Consider the following 25,476-nt stretch of genomic DNA (forward strand, 5'->3'; position numbering starts at 1 on the left):
GGGAAACACTGTTCTGACCTCATTGAGCCCTCCTCATGTTGTCAGATGTCTTTGGGCTTTGTAGGAGTTAGAGGAGAGGGCAGAAGCTGCCATTGACCCAGGGGGAGACACCTTCACTGACAATCCACCCACCCACCAGCATGTAGACGACGAGGGGGGCGGGCAGACCCCAGCCATTGAGGTTGAAGGAGACGCTCCGTCAGCCAATGAGCTGGAGCCAGGGGAGGAGATTAGTGAACGGATGCGGAGCTTGCAGGTATCTGGGGGTGTTCCCCAGGATGAGGAGGCGGAGGAGCCAAGACCCGCAGGGGTGGCGGTATCTGTTGATTCAGATGCAGTTGACATGGAGACAGATGGAGAGGACGGTGTGTAACTACCACCTTTAAAATAATTACTTCATGCTTTATTTAACAGTCTAATATTTACGTTGTATTATCTTTGAAATTACATGGTGAAATTATAACTACATTTTTCTTCCTTGGGATTCATTAAAGCATCCACATACTTCCCTACCTGAAATTATCATTAAATATTATTAATTAATTCATCCAGTCATATAGAAACTAATAATGAATGACTATAAAAAGGCTAATGTGTTCTTCCTTTTCCTGAATGTATGCTCAGGTGCTCAAGTGAACGGTCACCCCGTGCACTCCCTCCCATCAGTGCGCCATGACATTCACCGATACCAACGAGTGGACGAACCCTTACCTCCTAGTAAGTGTCTGTCTGTACATACTACATCTGGATGTATTTGAGGTGAAGGAAGATGACAAAAAGGAGAGAAAGAAAGCTGCTTGATACAATGTGTGTATTTGTCTCCATAGAGGCTGATAGAGGGGGCTTATTTGTATATGTGCCTTAATGGCTTCTGTGACAGCATGGGCAGTGCCATTGAAGGCTTTCTCCAAGTATTCTTCTTCTTCTATTACTTCTATAAGTATCTAGACAAACTGAAAGGGTGCATACTGCCGCCTGGAGTGTGTTGTTTGAACATGTATAAAACAAAGGTTGGTGATTTACTGCCACATGCAGATATGGAATGTTTGATCAGGATTATAATTAATTGGCTGATCCTTTCCTTATGACCTGGATGTCTACTTCAAAATGGTGACAGTTCTCAATGGCACTGCCCATGCTAAAACAAGCTTTGGGGCACTAGAGCTGTCTATCTAAGTCTATGATTTGTCTTACATTTCTAACTGCTATGTACACAATGGTATACTATTTGACATACTGAATGTTTATGCTATTTCAAGGTGTCATGGTTGTGTGTCAGAACGCATCTGTGCATGTCAACCATGTGTGAATTTAGTTTGACTGTGGTTGTATCCCAAATGGCACCCTATTCCCTATGGCCTTTGGTCAAAAGTAGTGTACTATAAAGGAAATAGGGTGCCATTTGGGACAAAGCCTCTGACTCAAATGTTAAGTGTGTGTTTGCGACTGTAAAGCCATGTGTTTGTTCTCCTCACAGACTGGGAGGCGAGGATCGATAGTCACGGTCGTATTTTCTTTGTCGATCATGTGAACCGGACCACCACGTGGCAGCGCCCCACGGGACCCCCCGCCCCCCAGGGCCTGACCCGCTCCAACTCCATCCAACAGATGGAGCAGCTCAACCGCAGGTCTGTATCATGTAGAGACACACAGGCACACACACACGTACATACACACCATACGCTCATACACATATACACACACACTCGCACACATATATGTACGTACATATACACTCACACGTTCTCTCTCACTCACACACACACACAGACACACACGCACACACACACGTGCACACACTTTTGTAACTTCAGTCCTCTACGTTTCCTCTTCTCTCCTTCACCCTTCACACCCTTCCTCTCTCTCTCTCACACTGTCCTTCTTTCCCTCTATTTCTATTTCTGTCTGTCAGATATCAGAGCATCAGGAGGACGATGACCAGTGAGAGGTCTGAGGAGAACACAGTTGACCTCCCGCCAGAGCCCACAGAGAGTGACCTTCTGCCCCAGACCATCCCTGGTGTGCTAGTACACTAACATACACACACACTGATAACACTCACGAGATATGCACACACACCCACACTTGCGCGCATACAAGCGCACACGCACAAGCACACACACACACAAACACACACATCCTTCCCAACATATATTTAACTCTAACAGTTTGTGTTTTGTCTGTTGTAGAGTACAGGAGAGAGAGTGCGTTGGGTCACTCCAGCTCTCGGTCGCGTCTCTCTCTGCTGCTCCAGTCCCCAAGTGCAAAGTTCCTGTGCAGCCCAGACTTCTTCACCGTGCTGCATTCTAACCCTGTGAGTCTGGCTGCACAGGTGCTCAACTCTCACCTTTCACCTTCTTATGGATCACATTTGATCCCTCAAGGTCTCACTTACCACGTCACATCTCTCAGTAGTTGATAATGATCTGCAAAGGTGTGTGGTAAGGGAATAGCTTTTTGGAATGAAATGCTATTTTCTAGTGTAAGTCAAATGTTGCCTTCATCAGGTTAATTGAAATATAACTACGAGCTATGCTACCTGTGTTTTCATTTTTGACAGAAATTCATAATTCTCCCTTAATATGTGTTTGCTCAAAGTAATGACAACCCCATTTACAGAAGAGCCCAGCATTTCATATGTCCCTCTTTGATGTCCTCATCAGTCTGTTCCCTCCCTCCCCAGAGTGCCTACAGCATGTTTACGAGCAACACTTGCCTGAAGCACATGATCAGTAAGGTGCGTCGGGACGCCCACCACTATGAGCGTTACCAGCACAATCGGGACCTGGTAGCCTTCCTCAACATGTTCACCAACAAACAGCTGGAGCTACCCAGGGGCTGGGAGATGAAGCACGACCAGACCGGCAAGGTCTGGACCACAGTATGTGTGGGGGAGGGAGTAGGGGTGTGTGTGAAGTGGGGTTGGGTGTAAGAGCAGGGTGTGTGTGTGTGTGTGTGTGGATATATGCACAGTACACCTTTATAAACTGTAGTTTGTTTATCTATCTTACTGTAAGTGTCTGGCTGTGTGTCTCCACAGCCCTTCTTTGTGGATCACAACTGTCGCTCCACGACCTTCATCGACCCGCGACTCCCCCTCCAGAGTGCACGCTCCACTAGCCTGCTAGCCCACCGCCAGCACCTTAGCCGCCAACGCAGCCACAGCGCAGGCGAGGTGAGAGACTACTACTAAGTTCACATAGGCGAATCAAAAAAAGGTCAGACCAGACTGCATGACGGCATGCAAGCTAGTGGACTACCCTACATTACATGTGGCTTGGCAGTTTGCCTGGCTAGCTGGTTTGAAGAACATGCTAGCTTACACATCCAAAATAGAAAATACCACCACAGTGGATGGTATTTTCAGTCAGCCTCAACGGAATTTGCCGTCATAGTCTCAGTGAAAACATGTAGATTAATCTTGCCGGATTCAGTCGCTTATGTGAACGCAGGAAACTACTGTACTACTGCACCACTAGTACAGGCCCGAGGTCAGCTCTAAATACAGTCTATTGCACCCACTGCACCACTGACACACTGGCCTGAGATCAGCATTAAATCTAGTCTATTATACCCACTGACACACTGGAATACAGGCCAGAGATCAGCACTAAGACGTTACATAAGCTGCTTTAACAAGACCAATATTAATCATAATGCTTATAGCAAAACAAATAATAATGCAGGTTAATGGAATGGACTAAAATGAGTGTCCCCTTCTGTTGCAGGTGGTAGATGACACAAGACACTCCAGCCCACCTGTCATGCCCCGTCCCTCCAGCACCTTCAGTGGGTCCACTCGCAATCAGTACCTGGACCTGGTGCCTGTGGGTGAGTACACTGGCTTATACACACACACACACACATGCAGTTACAGACCCAGGAATGTTGATATTGACACATGTTTCTCCCCAGCCTACAATGACAAGATTGTGGCATTTCTACGGCAACCCAACATCATTGAGATCCTACAGGAGAGGCAGCCAGAGCTTGTCAGGAACCACTCACTCAAGTAGGTCACCCCAATCACCATGGGAACCCTTTAACCAGATATTTAAACTTTAATCCTAACCCTCTAAGTGTATTATGTTTGTGCCAAACAGCAGTATCACGAATGTTAACCTGTGTGTGTGTGTGTGTGTGTCTGCAGGGAAAGGTTACAGTTCATTCGCAGTGAGGGTGTTTCTGGGCTTGCTCGTCTCTCTAGCGATGCTGACCTAGTCATTTTGCTCAGGTGTGTCTTTAGGGGTTAATGTCTGTTTGTGATTAGTGTGTGTTTGTGTGTGCGAGATGGTATTGAGTGTGTGTGTGTCAGTGTGTGTGACTGTGTGTGTTTATGTATGTATGTATGTTTGTGAGTATTGTGTTTGTGAGTGTGTATTATTAAGCACCCCTCTCTCCCTCAGCCTGTTTGAAGAGGAGGTGATGTCTTATGTGCCACCTCATGCCTTACTGCACCCCAGCTACTGCTCCTCCCCTCAGAGCTCCCCCGGTGAGAGCACACACACACACGCGCAAAGCCGCACGCGTGCACACACACACTTTCCTCTCATCTTCTCCTCACGCCCTTCTTCTTCCCATAGCCTTGCTTCTAATCCAAACTATCCATCCAAAGCAGGGCAAGATAATGAGATAAAGCCTTGAGTGGTAAAAGTTGCTTAGCGCACTCAATCAGTAAAGTTTAGTGTTTTATCTGAACTAATTATATTCTAATGAAAGTTGTAATAATGAGATACACGTTACTTATCATAAACGTATGTATTTGTTGTATATTTTTCATCCCCCTCTTCCTCCTTTCTGCTCTTCCTCCTTCTTCCGCCCCTCTCTCAGGTACTCAGCGAGCTAATGCACGCGCCCCTGCCCCTTACAAACGTGACTTTGAGGCCAAACTGAGAAACTTCTATCGCAAGCTGGAGACGAAAGGCTACGGCCAGGGACCTGGGAAAGTCAAGTGAGTACTGTTGCTGTTTGATGACGTCATTCAATAGGTGGAGAGAACAGCTAAATATCAGCCGTATCCTGTATTGTTTAATCCTAACCTGTGTGTGTGGTGTGCGCATTCGTGACTGTCTGTGTTTCTCCTTCTTCCAGATTGATCATTCGTAGAGATCACCTATTGGAGGATGCCTTCAATCAGATCATGTGCTACTCCCGCAAAGACCTGCAGAGGAGTAAGCTCTATGTCAGCTTTGTGGGCGAGGAAGGGTGAGTGTTGCCGTTGGGGTTTAGGTCTTTCATATATGCTACACATTTCCTTAAAGTTTGCTCATATGCATCGGCTGTCATGTCAAGGTCAGATACGTGGGTGCTTATATTTGTCCTGTTCCACACACACAAGTGTTTTACAAGTGTGTTGGTGTGAAATGGAAATGTGTTTTTTGCATTTCCCAGCTTCCCCTGAGACACCTTCGGAGAGTGGGGTCACGGCCAGGGATCAGCCATTATTGACGGTGACCCTGGAGCAATTAGGGTTGAGTGCCTTGCTCAAGGGCCGATTGACAGATCACCTTGTCGGCTCTGGGATTCGAACCAGCAACCTTTCGGTTACTGGCCCAACGCTCTAAGTGCTAGCATACCGCTGTGTACGTTATGTGTATATTTTCCATAATCTTAATACATGGTTTACAAAAATGTGTGTGTGTGTTATAGACTGGACTACAGCGGCCCCTCAAGGGAGTTCTTCTTCCTGGTGTCGAGGGAGTTGTTTAACCCTTACTATGGCCTGTTTGAGTACTCAGCCAACGACACCTACACTGTGCAGATAAGCCCCATGTCTGCCTTCGTGGACAACCATCACGAGTGGTGAGTGACAAGTTTACATCACCATGATTAGGATGGATGGGTTGTGGGTGGGTGGATGGATGGAAGGACGGATGGACGAATTTAGGAGGACAGACAGACATGCTGTAGATCAAACAAAGAACAAAGACCCAGAAAATCTGACTTGTCATCATAAACATACTGTACTGTACACCTAGCAGTGATGCTCTGTGTTCAAGGTTTCGTTTCAGTGGGCGTATCCTAGGCCTGGCTCTGATCCACCAGTATCTGCTGGATGCCTTCTTTACCCGCCCCTTCTACAAGGGCCTGCTGCGCATGTGAGTGTCTCAATCAGGCCCTCTCAGCCAGCAGCTGGCTAGGGCTCCTATTGTCATGAACACTGCATTGTTAATAGGTCTGGGAACACAACCACCATGGCAAATAGCCAATTATGCTTTAACGTAAATATTTTATATAAAACTACTGAACTGGTGGAAGCTGAACTGACAGGAATTGTTGAAATGGATTTGACTTTAGTTATTCAGTTACCATGCTTTCATTAAGTGGTTGATATACACTCTGGAGAAGAACATTCTAAATGACTAAAATGCCAACGTAAGACTTAATCATTGTAGAGTTATGAGTTCTATCTTTGACCTCTATTTACCCTTGTTGTCCTCTCGTTGACCTTTGTCCCCTGCAGCCCGTGTGACCTGAGTGACCTGGAGTTCCTGGATGAGGAGTTTCACCAGAGTTTACAGTGGATGAAGGACAACGACATCGAGGACATGCTGGACCTCACCTTCACCGTCAACGAGGAGGTCTTCGGACAGGTATGTGTGTGTGCGTGCATGAATGCATGATTGTGTTTTGAATAATGAATATATTGTATGTATCTTCAATGGTTTTTAGACTATATACTATTGCAATGTGCTGTCGTTGTGGCTGAATCCTAACTTTCACTTAAGTCACATTTTTACTTAGTCATGCATTGATGTCAATGGGAAGGTAGGATTCACCTAGCCTGGGTATCAGTCTTTTTAGCTAACATTCCACTCCTTGCCACTACTGTCATTTGCCAAAGAGACTGGCCTTTCGGCAATCTCAACGTGCAGCTTGATTTCCGCAGGAGTAGCTCGTTGGTTGTTGGAAATATGTCTTGAGGAGTTCCCACATATGCTGAGCACTTGTTGGCTGCTTTTCCTTCACTCTGTGGTCCAACTCATCCCAAACCATCTCAATTGGGTTGAGGTCGGGTGATTGCGGAGGCCAGGTCATCTGATGCAGCACTCCATCACTCTACTTCTTGGTCAAATAGCGCTTACACAGCCTGGAGGTGTGTTTTTGGTCATTTTCCTGTTGAAAAACAAATGCTAGTCCCACTATGTGCAAACCAGATGGGATGGCGTATCGCTGCAGAATGCTGTGGTAGCCATGCTGGTTAAGTGTGCCTTGAATTCTAAATAAATCACAGACAGTGTCACCAGCAAAGCACCCCCACACCATAACACCTCCTCCTCCATGCTTTACGGTGGAAATACACATGCGGAGATCATCCGTTGACCCACACCGCGTCTCATAAAGACACGGCGATTGGAACCAAAAATCTCCAATTTGGACTCCAGAACAAATGACACATTTCCACTGGTCTAATGTCCATTGCTCGTGTTTCTTGGCCCAAGCAAGTCTCTTCTTCTTGGTGTCCTTTAGTAGTGGTTTATTTGCAGCAATTTGATCATGAAGGCCCCTTACACTTCAGTGTAGTGACGCAACAATTCTAGCAAAAGGCATAGCGCATAAAATTAAAATGATATTGTCGGATATTATTCATCCTAATCAGATATATTATCTCCAATGTATCATCCATGTAAATAACCTAACACAAGTACTGGAAACTATAGAACATTATAAAAAATCTGGGAAACCAGGCCTGGTATTCATAGCAGACTTTGAAAATGCTTTTGATAAAGAATGACTGGAATTTAGATATAAATGCCTGGAATATTTCAATTTTGGAGAATCTCTTATACAATAGGTTAAAGTTATGTATGGTAACCCTAGGTGTACAATAGTAAATAATGGCTACTTCCCAGAAAGTATTACTGTCAAGAGGAGTAAAACAAGGTTGTCCACTATCGGCATATTTATTTATTATGTCCATCGAAATATAAGCTATTAAAATCAGATCCAACAATAATATCAAGAAGCTAGAAATCCAGGGCTTAAAAACAAAGGTGTGATTGTATGCTGATGATTCATGTTTTCTTTTAAATCCACAATTTGGATCCCTCCACAGCCTCATAGAGGATCTAGATAATTTTTCTAACCTCTCTGGATTACAACAACATGTTGATAAATGTACTATATTACGTATTGGCTCACCAAAAAATACAACTTTTACATTACCATGTAGTTTACCAATAAAACAGTCTGACGGTGAAGTAGACATACTCTGTATTCATATCCCGAAAGAAAGAAATGATCTCACTACAATACATTTTAATAAAAAATTAGCAAAAATAGATAAGATCTTGCTACCATTGAAAGGAAAATACCTGTCTATTTGTGGAAAAATCACCCTGATTAACTCTTTAGTCATATCCCAGTTCGACAAAAAAAAAAAAAGTATTATATGAGCAAAAAATATTCTATTTTATTTGGAATGGCAAGCCAGATAAAATGTTATATAATGAATATGAATTCAGAGGGCAGAAATAAAATATTAAAGCATTAGACCTCTCACTAAAGGTTTCAGTCATACAAAACTGTACTTAAATCCTAACTGGTTCTCTTGCAGATTAGTAAGAATGGCTCACCCCGTGTTCTAGAACGGCCTTTTTCCATTTATTCAGATTACAACCTCACTTTAGGTTATTTTAAAATATAAAAAAAAATATATATATATATTGGTTGGTTGCAATTTCAGTTTAATCCACCAGAAAAGACAGAACAAATATTATGGTTAAACTCAAATATACTAATTGATAAAAAAAGAAATGAATGAGCCATTCGCAGTATTATTGTACCAGCCATGTAAAACAATTGGTGAAAGAAAATTGTGATAAATAAAAAAGTATACCAGTTTCATTTAAGGACCAAAAAATTGACAGCTGTGCCATATAGATTGAAAAATAACTGGGAAGACTGATACACAAAATGACGCCGGATTCAAAACTTTGTTTTTCAATTTAAATTATTATACAAAATTCTTGCAACCAATACAATGTTATATACAGTGCATTCCGAAAGTATTCAGACCCCTCACTTTTTCCACATTTTGATTACATTACAGCCTTATTTTAAAATGGATATTCTAAAATGGATTAAATTGTTGTTTTTTCCTCATCAATCTACACACAATACCCCATAATTTGCAAATGTATAAAAAAGCAACAACTTCAATATTACATTTACATAAATATTCAGACCCTTTACTCAGTCCTTTGTTGAAGCACCTTTGGCAGCGATTACAGCCTCGTCTTCTTGGGTATGACGCTACAAGCTTGGCACACCTGTATTTGGGGAGTTTCTTTCATTCTTCTCTGCAGATCCTCTCAAGCTCTGTCTGGTTGGATAGGGTGCGTCGCTGCACAGCTATTTTCAGGTCTCTCCAGAGATGTTAGATCGGGTTCAAGTCCGGGCTCTGGCTAGGCCACTAAAAGGACATTCAGATACTTGTCCCGAAGCCACTCCTGCATTGTCTTGACTGTTTGCTTAGGGTCGTTGTCCTATTGGAAGGTGAACCTTCGCCCCAGCCTGAGCTCCTGAGCGCTCTGGAGCAGGTTTTCATAAATTATCTCTCTGTACTTTGCTCCGTTCATCTTTCCCTTGATCCTGACTAGTCTTCCAGTCCCTGCCGCTGAAAAACACCCCCACAGCATGATGCTGCCACCACCATGCTTCAGCGTAGGGATGGTGCCAGGTTTCTTCCAGAAGTGACGCTTGACATTCAGGCCAAAGAGCTCAATCTTGTTTCTCATGGTCTGAGAGTCCTTTAGGTGCCTTCCGTCTGACCACTCTACCATAAAGGCCTGATTGGTGGAGTGCTGCAGATATTGTTGTCCCTCTGGAAGGTTCTTCCATCTCCACTCTCTGTCAGAGTGACCATCGGGTTGTTGGTCACCTCCCTGACCAAGCCCCTTCTCCCCCGATTGCTCAGTTTGGCCGGGTGGCCAGCTCTAGGAAGAGTCTTGGTGGTTCCAAATTTCATCCATTTAAGAATGATGGAGGCCACTGTGTCCCTGGGGACCTTCAATGCTGCAGACATTTTTTGGTACCCTTCCCCATATAGACAGGTGTGTGCCTTTCCAAATCATGTCCAATCAATTGAATTTACCACAGGTGGACTCCAATGAAGTTGTAGAAACATCACAAGAATGATGGATGGAAACAGGATGCACCTGAGCTCAATTTTTAGTCTCATAGCAAAGGGTCTGAATACTTATGTAAATAAGGTATTTCTGTTTTTAATTTTGTAAACATTTGCAAACATTTCTACAAACCTGTTTTCACTTCGTTATTATGGGGTATTGTGTGTAGATTGATGAGGAAAAACATTTATTTAATCCATTTTAGGATAAGGCTGTAACGTAATAAAATGTGGAAAAAGTCAAGGGGTCTGAATACTTTCCAAATGCACTGTAGATGGGAGAGGTTGAGGGAGCTGACTTATTGGACTAAAAACAAACAAAAGATAACTAATGTAAAATATACTGTGTCCATAAAATGGATATAATATGTATAAGCTGGAAGGAGAATCCTTAGTGTTGTTGTCCATTAGTTTACTCCAATAAGGGAGGGGGGGGAATAATAAAGGAAAATATATACAAAAACTGAACAAAAATAAATGTAAATTGTAAAGTGTTGATCCCATGTTTCATGAGCTGAAATAAAACATTCCAGAAATGTTCCATATGCACAAAAGACGTATTTCTCTCAAATTATGGTGCACAAATTTGTTTACATACCTGTTAGTGAGCATTTGTCCTTTTCCAAGATAATCCATCCACCTGACAGGTGTGGCATATCAAGAAGTTGATTAAACAGCTTGATCATTACACAGGTGCACCTTGTGCTGGGGACAATAAAAGGCCACTCTAAAATGTGCAGTTTTGTCACAAAACACAATGCCACAGATGTCTCAAGTTTTGAGGGATTGTGCAATTGGCATGCCGACTACAGGAATGTCCACCAGAGCTGTTGCCAGAGAAGTTCATGTTAATTTCTCTACCATAAGCCGCCTCCAACGTCTTTTCAGTGAATTTGGCAGTATGTCCAACCGGCTTCACAACCGCAGACCATGTGTAACCACGCTAGCCCAGGACCTCCACATCCGGCTTCTTCACATGTGGGATCGTCTGAGACCTGCCACCCGGACAGCTGATGAAACTGAGGAGTATTTATGTCTGTAATAAAGCCCTTTTGTGGGGAAAAGTGGGTCAGCCTGGCTCCCAAGTGGGTGGGCTTTTGCCCTCCCAGGCCCACCCATGGCTGCGCCCCTGTCCAGTCATGTGAAATCCATAGACTAGGGCCTAATGATTTTATTTCATTTGACTTATTTCCTAATAAGAACCTTAACTGAGTAAAATCGTTGAAATTCTCACGTTGTACTTGTCTCATCGCGCTCTAGCGACTCCTTGTGGGGTGCCGGGCGCATGCACGCTGACTTCGGTCACCAGATGTACGGCATTTCCTCCGACACATTGGTGTGGCTGGCTTCCAGGTTAAGCGAGAAGTGTGTCAAGAAGCAGTGCGGCTTGGCAGGGTCGTGTTTCGGAGGACGCATGGCTCTCGACCTTCGCCTCTCCCGAGTCCGTACGGGAGTTGCAGCGATGGGACAAGACTGTAACTACTAATTGGATATCACGAAATTGGGGGGAAAAAAGTGGGGGGGGGGGGAGTACACAAAAAAAATGACATTCTCACATGTTGCGTTTATATTTTTGATCAGTGTATATATTTATTTTTAAAAAATGTATGGGGGATTGGAAATGATGCAGACAATTACATTAAATGAAGCCACAATCTATTCGCAATATTAAAGCTGATCCACCCCCTAAAGAAAAAATATATACAGTGGGGGAAAAAAGTATTTAGTCAGCCACCAATTGTGCAAGTTCTCCCACTTAAAAAGATGAGAGAGGCCTGTAATTTTCATCATAGGTACAAGTCAACTATGACAGACAAAATTAGATTTTTTTTCTCCAGAAAATCACATTGTATGATTTTTAATGAATTTATTTGCAAATTATGGTGAAAAATAAGTATTTGGTCAATAACAAAAGTTTATCAATACTTTGTTATATACCCTTTGTTGGCAATGACACAGGTCAAACGTTTTCTGTAAGTCTTCACAAGGTTTTCACACACTGTTGCTGGTATTTTGGCCCATTCCTCCATGCAGATCTCCTCTAGAGCAGTGATGTTTTGGGGCTGTCGCTGGGCAACACGGACTTTCAACTCCCTCCAAAGATTTTCTATGGGGTTGAGATCTGGAGACTGGCTAGGCCACTCCAGGACCTTGAAATGCTTCTTTCGAAGCCACTCCTTCGTTGCCCGGGCGGTGTGTTTGGGATCATTGTCATGTTGAAAGACCCAGCCACGTTTCATCTTCAATGCCCTGGCTGATGGAAGGAGGTGTTCACTCAAAATCTCACGATACATGGCCCCATTCATTATTTCCTTTACACGGATCAGTCGTCCTGGTCCCTTTGCAGAAAGACAGCCCCAAAGCATGATGTTTCCACCCCCATGCTTCACAGTAGGTATGGTGTTCTTTGGATGCAACTCAGCATTCTTTGTCCTCCAAACACGACGAGTTGAGTTTTTACCAAAAAGTTATATTTTGGTTTCATCTGACCATATGACATTCTCCCAATCCTCCTCTGGATCATCCAAATGCACTCTAGCAAACTTCAGACGGGCCTGGACATGTACTGGCTTAAGCAGGGGGACACGTTTGGCACTGCAGGATTTGAGTCCCTGGCGGCGTAGTGTGTTACTGATGGTAGGCTTTGTTACTTTGGTCCCAGCTCTCTGCAGGTCATTCACTAGGTCCCCCCGTGTGGTTCTGGGATTTTTGCTCACCGTTCTTGTGATCATTTTGACCCCATGAGGTGAGATCTTGCGTGGAGCCCCAGATCGAGGGAGATTATCAGTGGTCTTGTATGTCTTCCATTTCCTAATAATTGCTCCCACAGTTGATTTCTTCAAACCAAGCTGCTTACCTATTGCAGATTCAGTCTTCCCAGCCTGGTGCAGGTCTACATTTTTGTTTCTGGTGTCCTTTGACAGCTCTTTGGTCTTGGCCATAGTGGAGTTTGGAGTGTGACTGTTTGAGGTTGTAGACAGGTGTCTTTTAAGCTGATAACAAGTTCAAACAGGTGCCATTAATACAGGTAACGAGTGGAGGACAGAGGAGCCTCTTAAAGAAGAAGTTACAGGTCTGTGAGAGCCAGAAATCTTGCTTGTTTGTAGGTGACCAAATACTTATTTTCCACCATAATTTGCAAATTAATTCATTAAAAATCCTACAATGTGATTTCCTTGTTTTTTATTTCTCAATTTGTCTGTCATAGTTGACGTGTACCTATGATGAAAATGACAGGCCTCTCTCATCTTTTTAAGTGGGAGAACTTGCACAATTGGTGGCTGACTAAATACTTTTTTCCCCCACTGTATAAAAAATATTTATAGGTAGATATATTAAACTTTTTATCGCATTACTCAACAATATGAAAGCAGATCTATTTAAATGGAACAATCTTCCTATAAATCTTACAGGTAGAATAAACCTCTTCAGAATAGCATGGCTCCCAAAGTTTTTATATTTATTCCCTGTAATACCAATTACCCCACAGAAGACATTCTTTAAAAAAGAAATAGACTTTATATGGGAAAATAAAACTCATAGAATAAAAAGGAAAGTTTTACATCTCCCTTAGTCTGAGGGTGGTTTTAACTTCCCAGACTTGGAATTGTATCAACTCGCCACCCAAGGCTTTTACTTAAATGCACTGAAGAGAGTATGAAAAATGTATGCACTCACTAACTGTAAGTCGCTCTGGATAAGAGCGTCTGCTAAATGACTAAAATGTAAATGTAAATGTAAGAGGAACAATGGGTCATTATTGAAGATGCGGATGCTCACCCCCAGAATCTTTTCACGTGTCTATTTTCAAAGGATAAAGCTAAGAACATTAACAACTTCATAGTTAAGAACACTATAACAATATGGAAGAAAATTCTACAGATTCTACAAGAACCAATATCACTCCTAAAAAAGAAAACCAATGGAAAATGAAAGGTATAGAAACCGTAAATGAATTGGTAATAGGAAATAAAAAAAATCCATGAAAGAATTCAAAAACAATTTTGGACTGACCAATGTAGATATTTTCTAATAAATATCAAATTCATATCATAAACTGTCGATTTGAAATATTTTGGACATCGGAGCAATCTTACAATACAAATGTATTTGGATTAATTATGAATCCCCATTGGCAGCAGCTACACTTCCTGGGGTACAGCAAAATTAAGTCAGTTATACAATTTTTTAAACATTACAATACATTCACAACAGATTTCACAACACATTAAGTGTATGCCTTCAGGCCCCTACTCTACTACCACATATCCACAACACAAAATCCATGTGTACGTGTGTGTATAGTGCATATGTTATCGTGTGTTTGTATGCATGTGTCCATGTTTGTGTTGCTTCACAGTTCCCGCTGTTCCATAAGGTGTATTTTTATCTGTTTTTTAAATCAAATTTTACTGCTTGCATGAGTTACTTGATGTGGAATAGAGTTCCATGTAGTCATGGCTGTATGTAGTACTGTGCACCTCCCATAGTCTGTTCTGGACTTGGGAACTGTGAAGAGACCTCTGGTGTCATGTCTTGTTGGGTATGCATGGGTGTCTGAGCTGTGTGCCAGTAGTTCAAACAGACAGCTCTGTGCATTCCACATGTCAATACCTCTCACAAATACAAGTAGTGATGAAGTCAATGTCTTCCAATCTGTCTTGAGCAAGGAGGGATTGACATGCATATTATTAATGTTAGCTCTATGTGTACATCTAAGGGCCAGCCATGCTGCCCTGTTCTGAGCCAATTGCAATTTTCCTAGGTCCCTCTTTGTGGCACCTGACCACACAACTGAACAATAGTCCAGGTGTGACAAAACTAGGGCCTGTAGGACCTGCCTTGTTGATAGTGCTGTTAAGAATGCAGAAAAGCGCTTTATTATGGACAGACTTCTCCCCATCTTAGCTACTGTTGTATCAATATGGTATACTCCAAGCAATTTAGTCACCTAAATTTGCTCAATTTCCACATTATTTATTTCAAGATTTAGTTGAGGTTTAGGGTTTAGTGAATGATTTGTCCCAAATACAATGCTTTTAGTTTTTGAAATATTTAGGACTAATTTATTCCTTGCCACCCATTCTAAAACTAACTGTAGCTCTTTAAGTGTTGCAGTCATTTCAGTCGCTGTAGTAGCTGATGTGTATAGTGTTGAGTCATCCGCATACATAGACCCACTGTATTTACTCAAAGCCAGTGGTCCTCTGTAGCTCAGCTGGTAGAGCACGGTGCTTGTAACGCCAAGGTAGTGGGTTCGATCCCCGGGACCACCCGTACACACAAAAAATTATGCACGCATGACTGTAAGTCGCTTTGGATAAAAGCGTCTGCTAAATGGCATATTTATTATTATTATTATTATTATTATTATTATTATATTATTATGTTGTTAGTAAAGACTGAAAATAGTAAAGGGCCTAGACAGCTGCCCTGGGGAATTCCTGATTCTACCTGGATTATGTTGGAGAGGCTTCCATTAAAGAACACCCTCTGTGTTCTGTTAGACAGGTAACTCTTTATCCACAATATAGCAGTGGGTGTAAAGCCGTAACACATATGTTTTTCCAGCAGCAGACTAACAAAACAGCCCCCACAATCTTTTATCATCAATTTCTCTCAGCCAATCATCAGCCATTTGTGTAAGTGCTTGTTGAAGGTCCTTCCCTATAAGCGTGCTGAAAGTCTGTCCATTTGTTTACTGTAAAATAGCATTGTATCTGGTCAAACACAATTTTTTCCAAAAGTTTACTAAGGGTTGGTAACAGGCTGATTGGTTGACTATTTACTATTCTTAGGTAGGGGAATGACTTTTGCTTCCCTCCAGGCCTGAGGGCACACACTTTCTAGTAGGCTTAAATTGAAGATATGGCAAATATGACTGGCAATAACGTCCTTTATTATCCTCAGTAACTTTCCATCCAAATTGTCAGACCCCGGTGGCTTGTCATTGTTGATAGACAATACTTTTTTCACCTCTTCCACACTCACTTAATGGAATTCAAAATTACAATGATTGTCTGTCATTATTTGGTCAGATATACTTGAGTCTGTAGTGTCAGCGTTTGTTGTTGGCACGTCATGCCTAAATTTGCTAATCTTGCCAATGAAAAAATCATTAAAGTAGTTAGCAATTTCAGTGGATTTTGTGATGAATGAGCCATCTGATTTAATGAATGATGGAGCAGAGTTTGCCCTTTTTCCCAAAATTTCATTTAAGGTGCTCCAAAGCTTTTTACTATCATTCTTTATGTTATTTATCTTATCAACATACTAAAAAACAATTTTAGAAAGTTATTCGTTATCATCTTATCTCATAGATACATTTTCACCGGGCCTCCCGAGTGGCGCAAGGCACTGCATCGCAGTGCTTGAGGCGTCACTACAGACCCAGGTTCGATCCCAGGCTGTGTCACAGCCAGCCGTGAACAGGAGACCATTGAGGCAGCGCACAGTTGGCCCAGCGTCGTCCGGGTTAGGGGAGGGTTTGACCAGCCGGGATTTCCTTGTCCCATCGCGCTCTAGTGACTCCTTGTGGCGGGCATGGCGCCTGGACGGTGTTTGGTGCGGCTGGCTTCCGGGTTAAGCAAGCAGTGTGTTAAGAAGCAGTGCAGCTTGGCAGGGTCGTGTTTCGGAGGACGCATGGCTCTTGACCTTCGCCTCTCCCGAGTCCTTAGGGGAGTTGCAGCGATGGCACAAGACTGTAACTACCAATTGGGGAGAAAAAGGGGTAAAAGAACAAAAAAATAGATTGATTTTCATCATGTAATTCTCAACCTATCCCTAAAAACAGCACGTTACAATGTTTCCCTTTCTTTACACTGTGTGAACGTTCGTTGGTCCTGTCACCATGACTACGACAGGCTAGCTTGACTGGAGCTAACTTTAGCCAACGTTAGCTTCTATACTAACGGACTTATAAATTAATTAAACTATCAAAACATATCATTAAAAAAAACAGCTATTATATCATTACACTCTGCTGCTTAACTTGATGTTTCATATCTTCTGCTTTATAACTCGCTCACCGGGAAGATAACATTTAAAATATGTTGTTTATCTGGTACTTCTCTCTTCTGTTGGCTCTCTCATTCAACTGACTCACTTACTAGGTAGGTTAGTGAGAGAGCGTGAAGCAACCACTAGAGCGAACGGATCCTTCTGCGGGCCAAACCAAGCGCAACAGCCCTTGACTATGAATAATGTAAATTACAAAATGCCAAAGATTAAGCTACCATATAAATTATATTACATTCTACCACATTTCAGGTTGGCAACACAGGGAACCCAAACATGAGCAAAAAACTGTACTATTAATACAGGAAGTATGACCTCTTTTTTACAGCAACTATTCCCCTTTTTCTTTGATGTTACAGATTGTTGGTTTGAGGTTTTATTCATTCGCACCAAAGAAAATAAGTGAAAGACAAAACAGAATAGAAAAAGAAATAAAAAGAAACGGTGTGCAGGTGAGGTTGGAAGCCCAAAAGGGCTTATATGAAAACCACACCACAAATATAAGTACAAAAAAAAAAGTTTGTTCAATCAGTTAAACAAAGCATTATAATTGTACATGGTATATTCAGTATACAAGAAAAAACATGTTTGATTATGTGCGTATGAGTGTGAGAGGTAGGCTACATGGAGGGGAATATTGGGTAGTTTGGTTCATCAGGCTGACCCCCAGTCTTTGCTTGAAGTTATTGAGGGATGATGAGGTGTTGGCAATGTTAAGATAAGAATTCCAGAGTATGGTACCTCTGTATCTGATAGAGAATTGACTGTGAGGTGCTGCAGTGGGGAGGGTGAAGGTTACCATAGTGTCTTGTGTCTTGTGTTATATAGATGGATTTCAGAATTAACCTGGAAGAATCCACTGAAGGGTTTAGGTAAACTGTCTGGGAGGTATGAGTATTTGTAGATGAAAGTGCATAATTGGCATACATTAATGTCATAAATAGACAAGATATTTAGTTTCTTAAACAAAGGTGCAGATGGAGCCAGGTAATTAGAGGAGGTGGCTAATATTGCACATTTATTTTGTATGATGAGTAATTTGTGTAGGTAGGAGGCATATGTACTGGCCCAGACAATATTACAGTTAATGAGATATGGGTAAATTAAGCTATAGTATAGAGTTAGGAAGCAAGCCTGATGAAACAAACCACTAATCTTTCTGATGATACCAACAGATTTCATCACTTTGCTACAGAGAAATGTAACAGGATCTTTCCAGGATAACTTTTCATCAATTAGAACTCAGAGGAATCTAGTGGATGTGACTTGTTCCATTTCATTCCCACCAACTGACACTCTGGCTCTTAATTATTTAAAAAAAAATGTATTTGTAAAATATTTTGTAGTCTTAAAGTTGGATTTTTTTTACATGTCAAAATAATTGGTTTATCTGAAACCATTCAGAAAATTTGGCCATACCAGAGTTGGCTTCATTAATTAGTGAATCAACATTTCTTGTGTCATAAAATCAAATTGGTATCATCAGCAAAGAGAATGGGAAGTATGGTAGAAGACACAGCAGCAAGGTCATTGATATATATTAGGAAAAACAAAGGTCCAATTATCAAACCCTGTGGCGCATCACAGGATATCTTGGCCCTGTAGATGCACAGCTATTTGCATAAACAAATTGTTCTCTATCATAAACATAACTATATAACCAATTATATGTATAATCATGAAAACCGTAATAATTCAATTTAGAGAGTATTATTTTATGATCAACTGTGTCAAATGCTTTGGATAAATCTAAAAAGATAACAAGAGCGTATTCATTGTTGTTAAGGGCTGTAAAGATTTTATCCGCAAGTCGCAAAAGAGCCGTATCTGTGGAGTAGTTTTTACACAAACCATATTGGTGATCATATAGAATACAGTGTTGATTTAAATGTTTCAACTTTCTCTTATACACCAATTTTTCTAGGATTTTAGAAAAACATGGTAGTACCGATATTGGGCAATAATTTGTAAAAGATCTTGGATCCCCAGATTTATAGAGGGGGATAACTTTGGCAATATTCAAATTTTTAGGAATGATACCTGTTTGCATAGATTTGGTGAAGATCTACGTTAGAGGCTCATTAATCGAGGAAGAAACGTATTTCACCAAAGAGGCACCAATCTCATCATGACCTGCTGCTATCTTTGTTACCAATTTCATCCATTACATCAGGAGGATCAAACTGAAGCAGAGAAGGGAAATGTCCCTTAATGTAATCCAAGGGATTCCCATCAGTTTTCTCAATATTCTTTGACAGAGAGGAACCCACATTCACAAAAAAATATATTAAATTCACATGAAATAACATCAGGATCACTATTGGACTTATTTCCAACAATAAATTGAGATGGAATAGTTGTAGATAGCTTTTTCTTATTCAACAGTTGACGTTATATTATTTAAGGATTCTTGGAATTTGTTAGTAAAATACATTTTTTGGGATATCCGAAGTAGGTGAGTAAATTTGTTCTTCTACTTTTTGTAATTTGCAGAATTCAGGAGAGGGATTTGTGAGAAACATTTTATACAACTTGTTTTCTTATTACAGAGTTTTTTTTTAGGTTTCCAGAACCCTTCTGCTGCTTTCTTACGTGGTTTAACTAAGGGAAAGGAGAATAACTAAGACCAACAATAGTAGCCTGCCTCTGTCTTTATCAGAAACTTGCTCATACTGATATATAAATTCATCAGTATAATACCAATTAACCAGTGGCGTGTATTCATGGACGACAAGGGAAGCCAGGCTTCCCCAAAAATTGTAACTAAAAAATAAAATCAAAGTCTTATAATAATTGATCTTTCATCTCTGTATTTCATAATTTTCCTTACATTCCGCCTCTTGGGAATTTATCTCACAGTAGAAAGCATCCGAGCGAGCGAAACAGCACCCCTCTGTCTCTCTAAGTGTAGGCCATATATCTGATGCTGTCTGGTCCAAACGAGTATGACATCGTTGCCGCCCGTAGCATTGAATGCAAGAGAAGCCAGCGAGCATTTGGCGTGCATTGACAAAAAAAGTATAAAACGTTAGCCAATCAGCGTTGAGCTAAACTGAGCGAGCTCAACTGTGAATGGTCCTGGTAAAAAAAGAAAGGTGTCAAGGGAAGCAAGATTAGAATTGATGTCTCTCCTATCAAATCGCTTTGAGAGCACACGTCATTAACAGAAACAACTTGAATTGTTTCTCATGAATGGGAGTTAGGCTAGCGAACAAGCATTTTAGCCAGATAGCCTAGGACAACAAAAAATAAAAGCGTGTACTGTATGACAGAGTGATAGACCGTTTCGTCAACATGAAAGAGAGGAGGATGGTATTGGCATTTCTCTACAAGTAGGGTGAGTCAACATGTTTTTCTAAATGCTTGGCTTCTCCAGTGATTTTACCCACACACTGCTACTGCAACTAACCTCTTTTGACCTTGAGCGGTTTATTTATTTAATGCATTATACTGCCATTGTGCTATGGTAACGCACAATTAATAAACATGGTACAATATGATAATTATTGATACCATTTATCATAATTGTGCATTACCATGGTAGAATATATAATGCAGGTTAAAACCATGGTATTTCCATGATCCACATCTACCATGGTATAAATGATGCAATACCATGGTCATATTTAGGTACAATGGCAGTAGCATGGTAGTACCATCATACTGTAAAGCTAAAACCATGGTACATTTCCATTATTCTGAATATACCATGATATAAATTATGCAAACCATGGTAATATTTAGGTACAATGGCAGTAACATGGTACTACCATCATACTGTAAAGCAAAACCATGGTACATTTCCATGATTCTGAATATACCATGGTATAAGTGAAAGTACCATTGTAGTACCATGGTATGAATGAAAGTACCATAGTAGTACCATGGTACATATTTGTAAGTGTCGCTTCGCCTCTTCCTCTCTGCCTTAGTCCTGCTTGCAACCAAAGTCTTTCAAAATATGTTCGCCCTCTGGTTGGTATTGTCATCGGAAAAACGTAGTCCCTTTTTAACAGACTAAGGTCGATTTGATCTACTTGACAATCATTCCATACAATAACAAATAAAGTATTTCCTCGTTTACCATGGCAAATATACTGTTGCAATTTACCTGACACTGTATGAATGGAAACTAATGTTGGTGTAGCATACTGTTATGATTTTATTTGTTTCCTATTTATGTTATCCAAAAGTGTCTGGTATGGTCATTACTTAAATTATCCCTGGTCTGTCCATATTTGTAATGTGTAACTAAATCAAGTCAATCAGGGGCATTGAGTTATTTGTGTCAGAACGACACGATAGGCCTATATGTGCGGGCTGAAGGCAGCGACCCTAAATCTAGACCACCCCTGGCAACGATTGAACTAAATCTTGACAGGTCATTCATAACCTTAGGATACACTCCACACTTGTATGTCGTAGCCTAGTGGAGACCAATATCTATCTTCTGTTATTAAGCTATATAAAACAACGGTTGATGATGTGTATGGCTGCATTTCAGATACATTTTTGTACATTTGAATGTTCCGGTAATATGACCTAGGCCTAGCATTTGAGCGAGCAAAATATAATATTATTTTGATAGCAGACCCAATGACTCAACTGCCCCCCCATGGAGAGAAAGAGAACTGCTCATTTTCAAGGAATCACTAGGCTCATTTGAATTTCTTGAAACAACAGGAACATTCTCAGTGACAAAAGAGTAATCAAGTTAACATCCAACATCTGTATAAAAGTCAAAAACCAACATTTAGCTGTTAGCTAGGCAAGTTGTTGTATGATATTTGTGGTTGGAATTGCAGTATGTATTTAATTTGAGAATTTAGATGTGCGCTAACAACTTCTGACAGACTGGTTTTCCTCTGGACAACTAAAATCAGTTGCTTAACAACCAAACTCCAACGGATCTGTGGAGAACAAAGAGTTCCAATATTTGCATAACCTTTGTGATTGGAGGATAGCTATTAGGGTTATCTAATCAGGATCAAATCCTCTGATCTCCTCGAGCTCATTAATGATAGAATGTTCATATTTGAAGATTTAAGAAAGGCCAGTCTCTTTGGCAAATGACAGGACTGTCAAGAAGTGGAATGCTAGCTAAAAAGACTGGTACCCAGACTATGATTCACCCGATATTGTGTATCAATCTCTACGGCCCTTTAGATCACAGAGAGAGAGCTGAAGCCAGGCGGGGCAGGTATTCCAGTGTCAGAGAAGAATAAGAAGGAGTACATCGAGGGCATGGTTAAGTGGCGCATCGAAAGGGGTGTTGCTCAGCAGACGGAGAGCCTTGTGCGAGGCTTCTATGAGGTAGGGCCCTGTGTTTTGCGCAATCATGTGACATGCAGTCGTGGTCAAAAGTTTTGAGAATGACACAAGTATTGGTCTTCACAAAGTTTGCTGCTTCAGTGTTTTTATATATTTTTGTCAGATGTTACTATGGTATACTGAAGTATAATTACAAGCATTCCATAAGTGTCAAATGCTTTTATTAACAATTACATGAAGTTTATGCAAAGAGTCAATATTTGCAGTGTTGACCCTTCTTTTTCAAAACCTCTGCAATCCGCACTGGCATGCTGTCAATTAACTTCTGGGCCACATCCTGACTGATGGCAGCTCATTCTTGCATAATCAATGCTTGGAGTTTGTCAGAATTGGTGGATTTTTGTTTGTCCACCCGCCTCTTGAGGATCGACCACAAGTTCTCAATGGGATTAAGGTCTGGGGAGTTTCCTGGCTATGGACCCAAAATTTCGATGTTTTGTTCCCCGAGCCACTTAGTTATCACTTTTGCCTTATGGCAAGGTGCTCCATCATGCTGGAAAAGGCATTGTTCGTCACCAAACTGTTCTTGGATGGTTGGGAGAAGTTGCTCTCGGAGGATGTGTTGGTACCATTCTTTATTCATGACTGTGTTCTTAGGCAAAATTGTGAGTGAGCCCACTCCCTTGGCTGAGAAGCAACCCCACACATGAATGATCTCAGCATGCTTTACTGTTGGCATGACACAGGACTGATGGTAGCGCTCACCTTGTCTTCTCCGGACAAGCTTTTTTCCGGATGCCCCAAACAATCGGAAAGGGGATTCATCAGAGAAAATGACTTTTCCCAGTCCTCAGCAGTCCAATCCCTGTACCTTTTGCAGAATATCAGTCTGTCCCTGATGTTTTTCCTGGAGAGAAGTGGCTTCCTCGCTGCCCTTCTTGACACCAGGCCATCCTCTAAAAGTCTTCGCCTCACTGTGCGGCAGATGCACTCACACCTGCCTGCTGCCATTCCTGAGCAAGCTCTGCGCTGGTGGTGCCCTGATCCCACAGCTGAATCAACTTTAGGAGACGATCCTGGCGCTTGCTGGACTTTCTTGGGCGCCCTGAAGCCTTCTTCACAACAATTGAACCTCTCTCCTTGAAGTTATTGATGATCCGATAAATGGTTGATTTAGGTGCAATCTTACTAGCAGCAATATCCTTGCCTGTGAAGCCCTTTTTGTGCAAAGCAATGATGACTGCACCTGTTTCCTTGCAGGTAACCATGGTTAACAGAGGAAGAACAATGATTTCAAGCACCACCCTCCTTTTAAAGCTTCCAGTCTGTTATTCTAACTCAATCAGCATGACAGAGTGATCTCCAGCCTTGTCCTCGTCAACACTCTCACCTGTGTTAACGAGAGAATCACCTGACATGATGTCAGCTGGTCCTTTTGTGGCAGGGCTGAAATGCAGTGGAAATGTTTTTTTGGGATTAAGTGCATTTTCATGGCAAAGAGGGACTGCAATTAAATTCAATTCATCTGATCACTCTTCATAACATTCTGGAGTATATGCAAATTGCCATCATAAAAACTGAGGCAGCAGACTTTGTGAAAATTAATATTTGTGTCATTCTCAAAACTTTTGACCACCAGTGAGCTCCAAAAAGTATTGGGACAGTGACACTTTTTATTTTATTTTTTTATTTCACCTTTATTTAACCAGGTAAACCAGTTGAGAACAAGTACACATGTTTTGTTGTTTTAGCTCTGTACTCCAGCACTTTGGATTTGAAATGATGCAATGACTATGAAGTTCAAGTGGTGAATGTCACAGACGCACAAATATACCCCCAAGACATGCTAAACTCTCACCATTACAGTAACAGGGGATGTTAGAATTTCTTGGGAGGTATGATACAGTATTTCTGCATCTAACTTTCTCACTCATTATTCAGAATTTATTCAGGATTATCTGTAATCATACCCCCAAGACATGCTAACCTCTCACAATTACAATAACAAGATTCAGTCAGGATTATCAGTAATCATGGTAGCATCCACATTCATTTAGAAGTGTTTAGAAACATATACTATTCTTATTTACAATAAAAGTGAATCTAAAATGACACAATAAATTGTTTACCATTAATTTCTATTGGGCACAAAATAATCTGAAACACAACCAAAACAAACAGCAAATGCATCCAACAAATTTGTAGAGTCACAAGCTTGATTGTGGACTATGAAATGGGACCAAATTCTTAACTTTTGGCTACTTTTAATACACATATAAGTGCATTTTGTCACAATACTTTTGGTCCCCTAAAATGGGGGGACTATGTACAAAAAGTGCTGTAATTTCTAAACGGTTCATCCGATATGGATAAAAATACACTCAAATTAAAGCTGACAGTTTTACATCAACCTCATAGTCATTGTATCATTTCAAATCCAAAAGTGCTGGAGACCAAACAACAAAAAATGTGTCACTGTCCCAATACTTTAGGAGCTCACTATAGTATGATTTTATCCTGTATTTTAAGCCTTATCCTGAAATTAGTTGCACCAAAAATGAAAGCAATTGTCAGAGGATGGTGCTGGACCATCTGAAATATAAAGATAAGGGGACAGTTTGATGAAAAAGCTTTAAATAAAGGTTCAAATCTAGGTCATGTGACATGATTGTACAAAACACAGGGCCCTATCACATCACACACATCATCAATAATGGTCCATCATTGTGATATGTATTGGTCAAGTGTTATTGTATCTGCAATAGATAATGTTGCACAGTTACATTGTGGTAATGTACAGTATGTGTATTGTGTAATAGATAATGATGCAGCAGGTGGTAATGTATCTTAAATACAGTGTGGGAAAAAAGTATTTGATCCCCTGCTGATTTTGTATGTTTGCCCACTGACAAAGAAATGATCAATCTATAATTTTAATGGTAGGTTTATTTGAACAGTGAGAGACAGAATCACAACAACAAAAATACAGAAAAACGCATGTAAAAAATGTTTAAATTGATTTGCATTTTAATGAGGGAAATAAGTATTTGACCCATGGG

At 41.1% G+C, this 25,476-nt stretch overlaps 1 protein-coding gene across 2 annotated transcripts in view; it reads left to right on the forward strand.

Annotated features, from left to right (window-relative positions):
* The window catches only part of LOC121536631 (E3 ubiquitin-protein ligase HECW2-like), an 82,592-nt gene that overhangs the window by 51,541 nt on the left and 5,575 nt on the right, over positions 1-25,476 (forward strand). The window contains exons 10-26 of one of the 2 annotated variants that reach the window (XM_041844042.2): positions 65-365; positions 625-717; positions 1,478-1,628; positions 1,913-2,019; positions 2,190-2,314; positions 2,684-2,869; positions 3,041-3,175; positions 3,729-3,831; positions 3,916-4,012; positions 4,151-4,234; positions 4,407-4,492; positions 4,831-4,951; positions 5,092-5,205; positions 5,650-5,802; positions 6,000-6,098; positions 6,464-6,593; positions 22,313-22,459. In XM_041844042.2, coding sequence (XP_041699976.1) covers positions 65-365; positions 625-717; positions 1,478-1,628; positions 1,913-2,019; positions 2,190-2,314; positions 2,684-2,869; positions 3,041-3,175; positions 3,729-3,831; positions 3,916-4,012; positions 4,151-4,234; positions 4,407-4,492; positions 4,831-4,951; positions 5,092-5,205; positions 5,650-5,802; positions 6,000-6,098; positions 6,464-6,593; positions 22,313-22,459 — 2,232 coding nt within the window. Of the gene's footprint in view, positions 1-64; positions 366-624; positions 718-1,477; positions 1,629-1,912; positions 2,020-2,189; positions 2,315-2,683; positions 2,882-3,040; positions 3,176-3,728; positions 3,832-3,915; positions 4,013-4,150; positions 4,235-4,406; positions 4,493-4,830; positions 4,952-5,091; positions 5,206-5,649; positions 5,803-5,999; positions 6,099-6,463; positions 6,594-22,312; positions 22,460-25,476 lie in introns of both variants that reach the window. The other variant, XM_041844041.2, reaches the window with a different exon arrangement.

The sequence above is a fragment of the Coregonus clupeaformis genome, chromosome 23, assembly GCF_020615455.1.
Source record: "Coregonus clupeaformis isolate EN_2021a chromosome 23, ASM2061545v1, whole genome shotgun sequence".
Classification (NCBI taxonomy): Eukaryota; Metazoa; Chordata; class Actinopteri; order Salmoniformes; family Salmonidae; genus Coregonus; species Coregonus clupeaformis.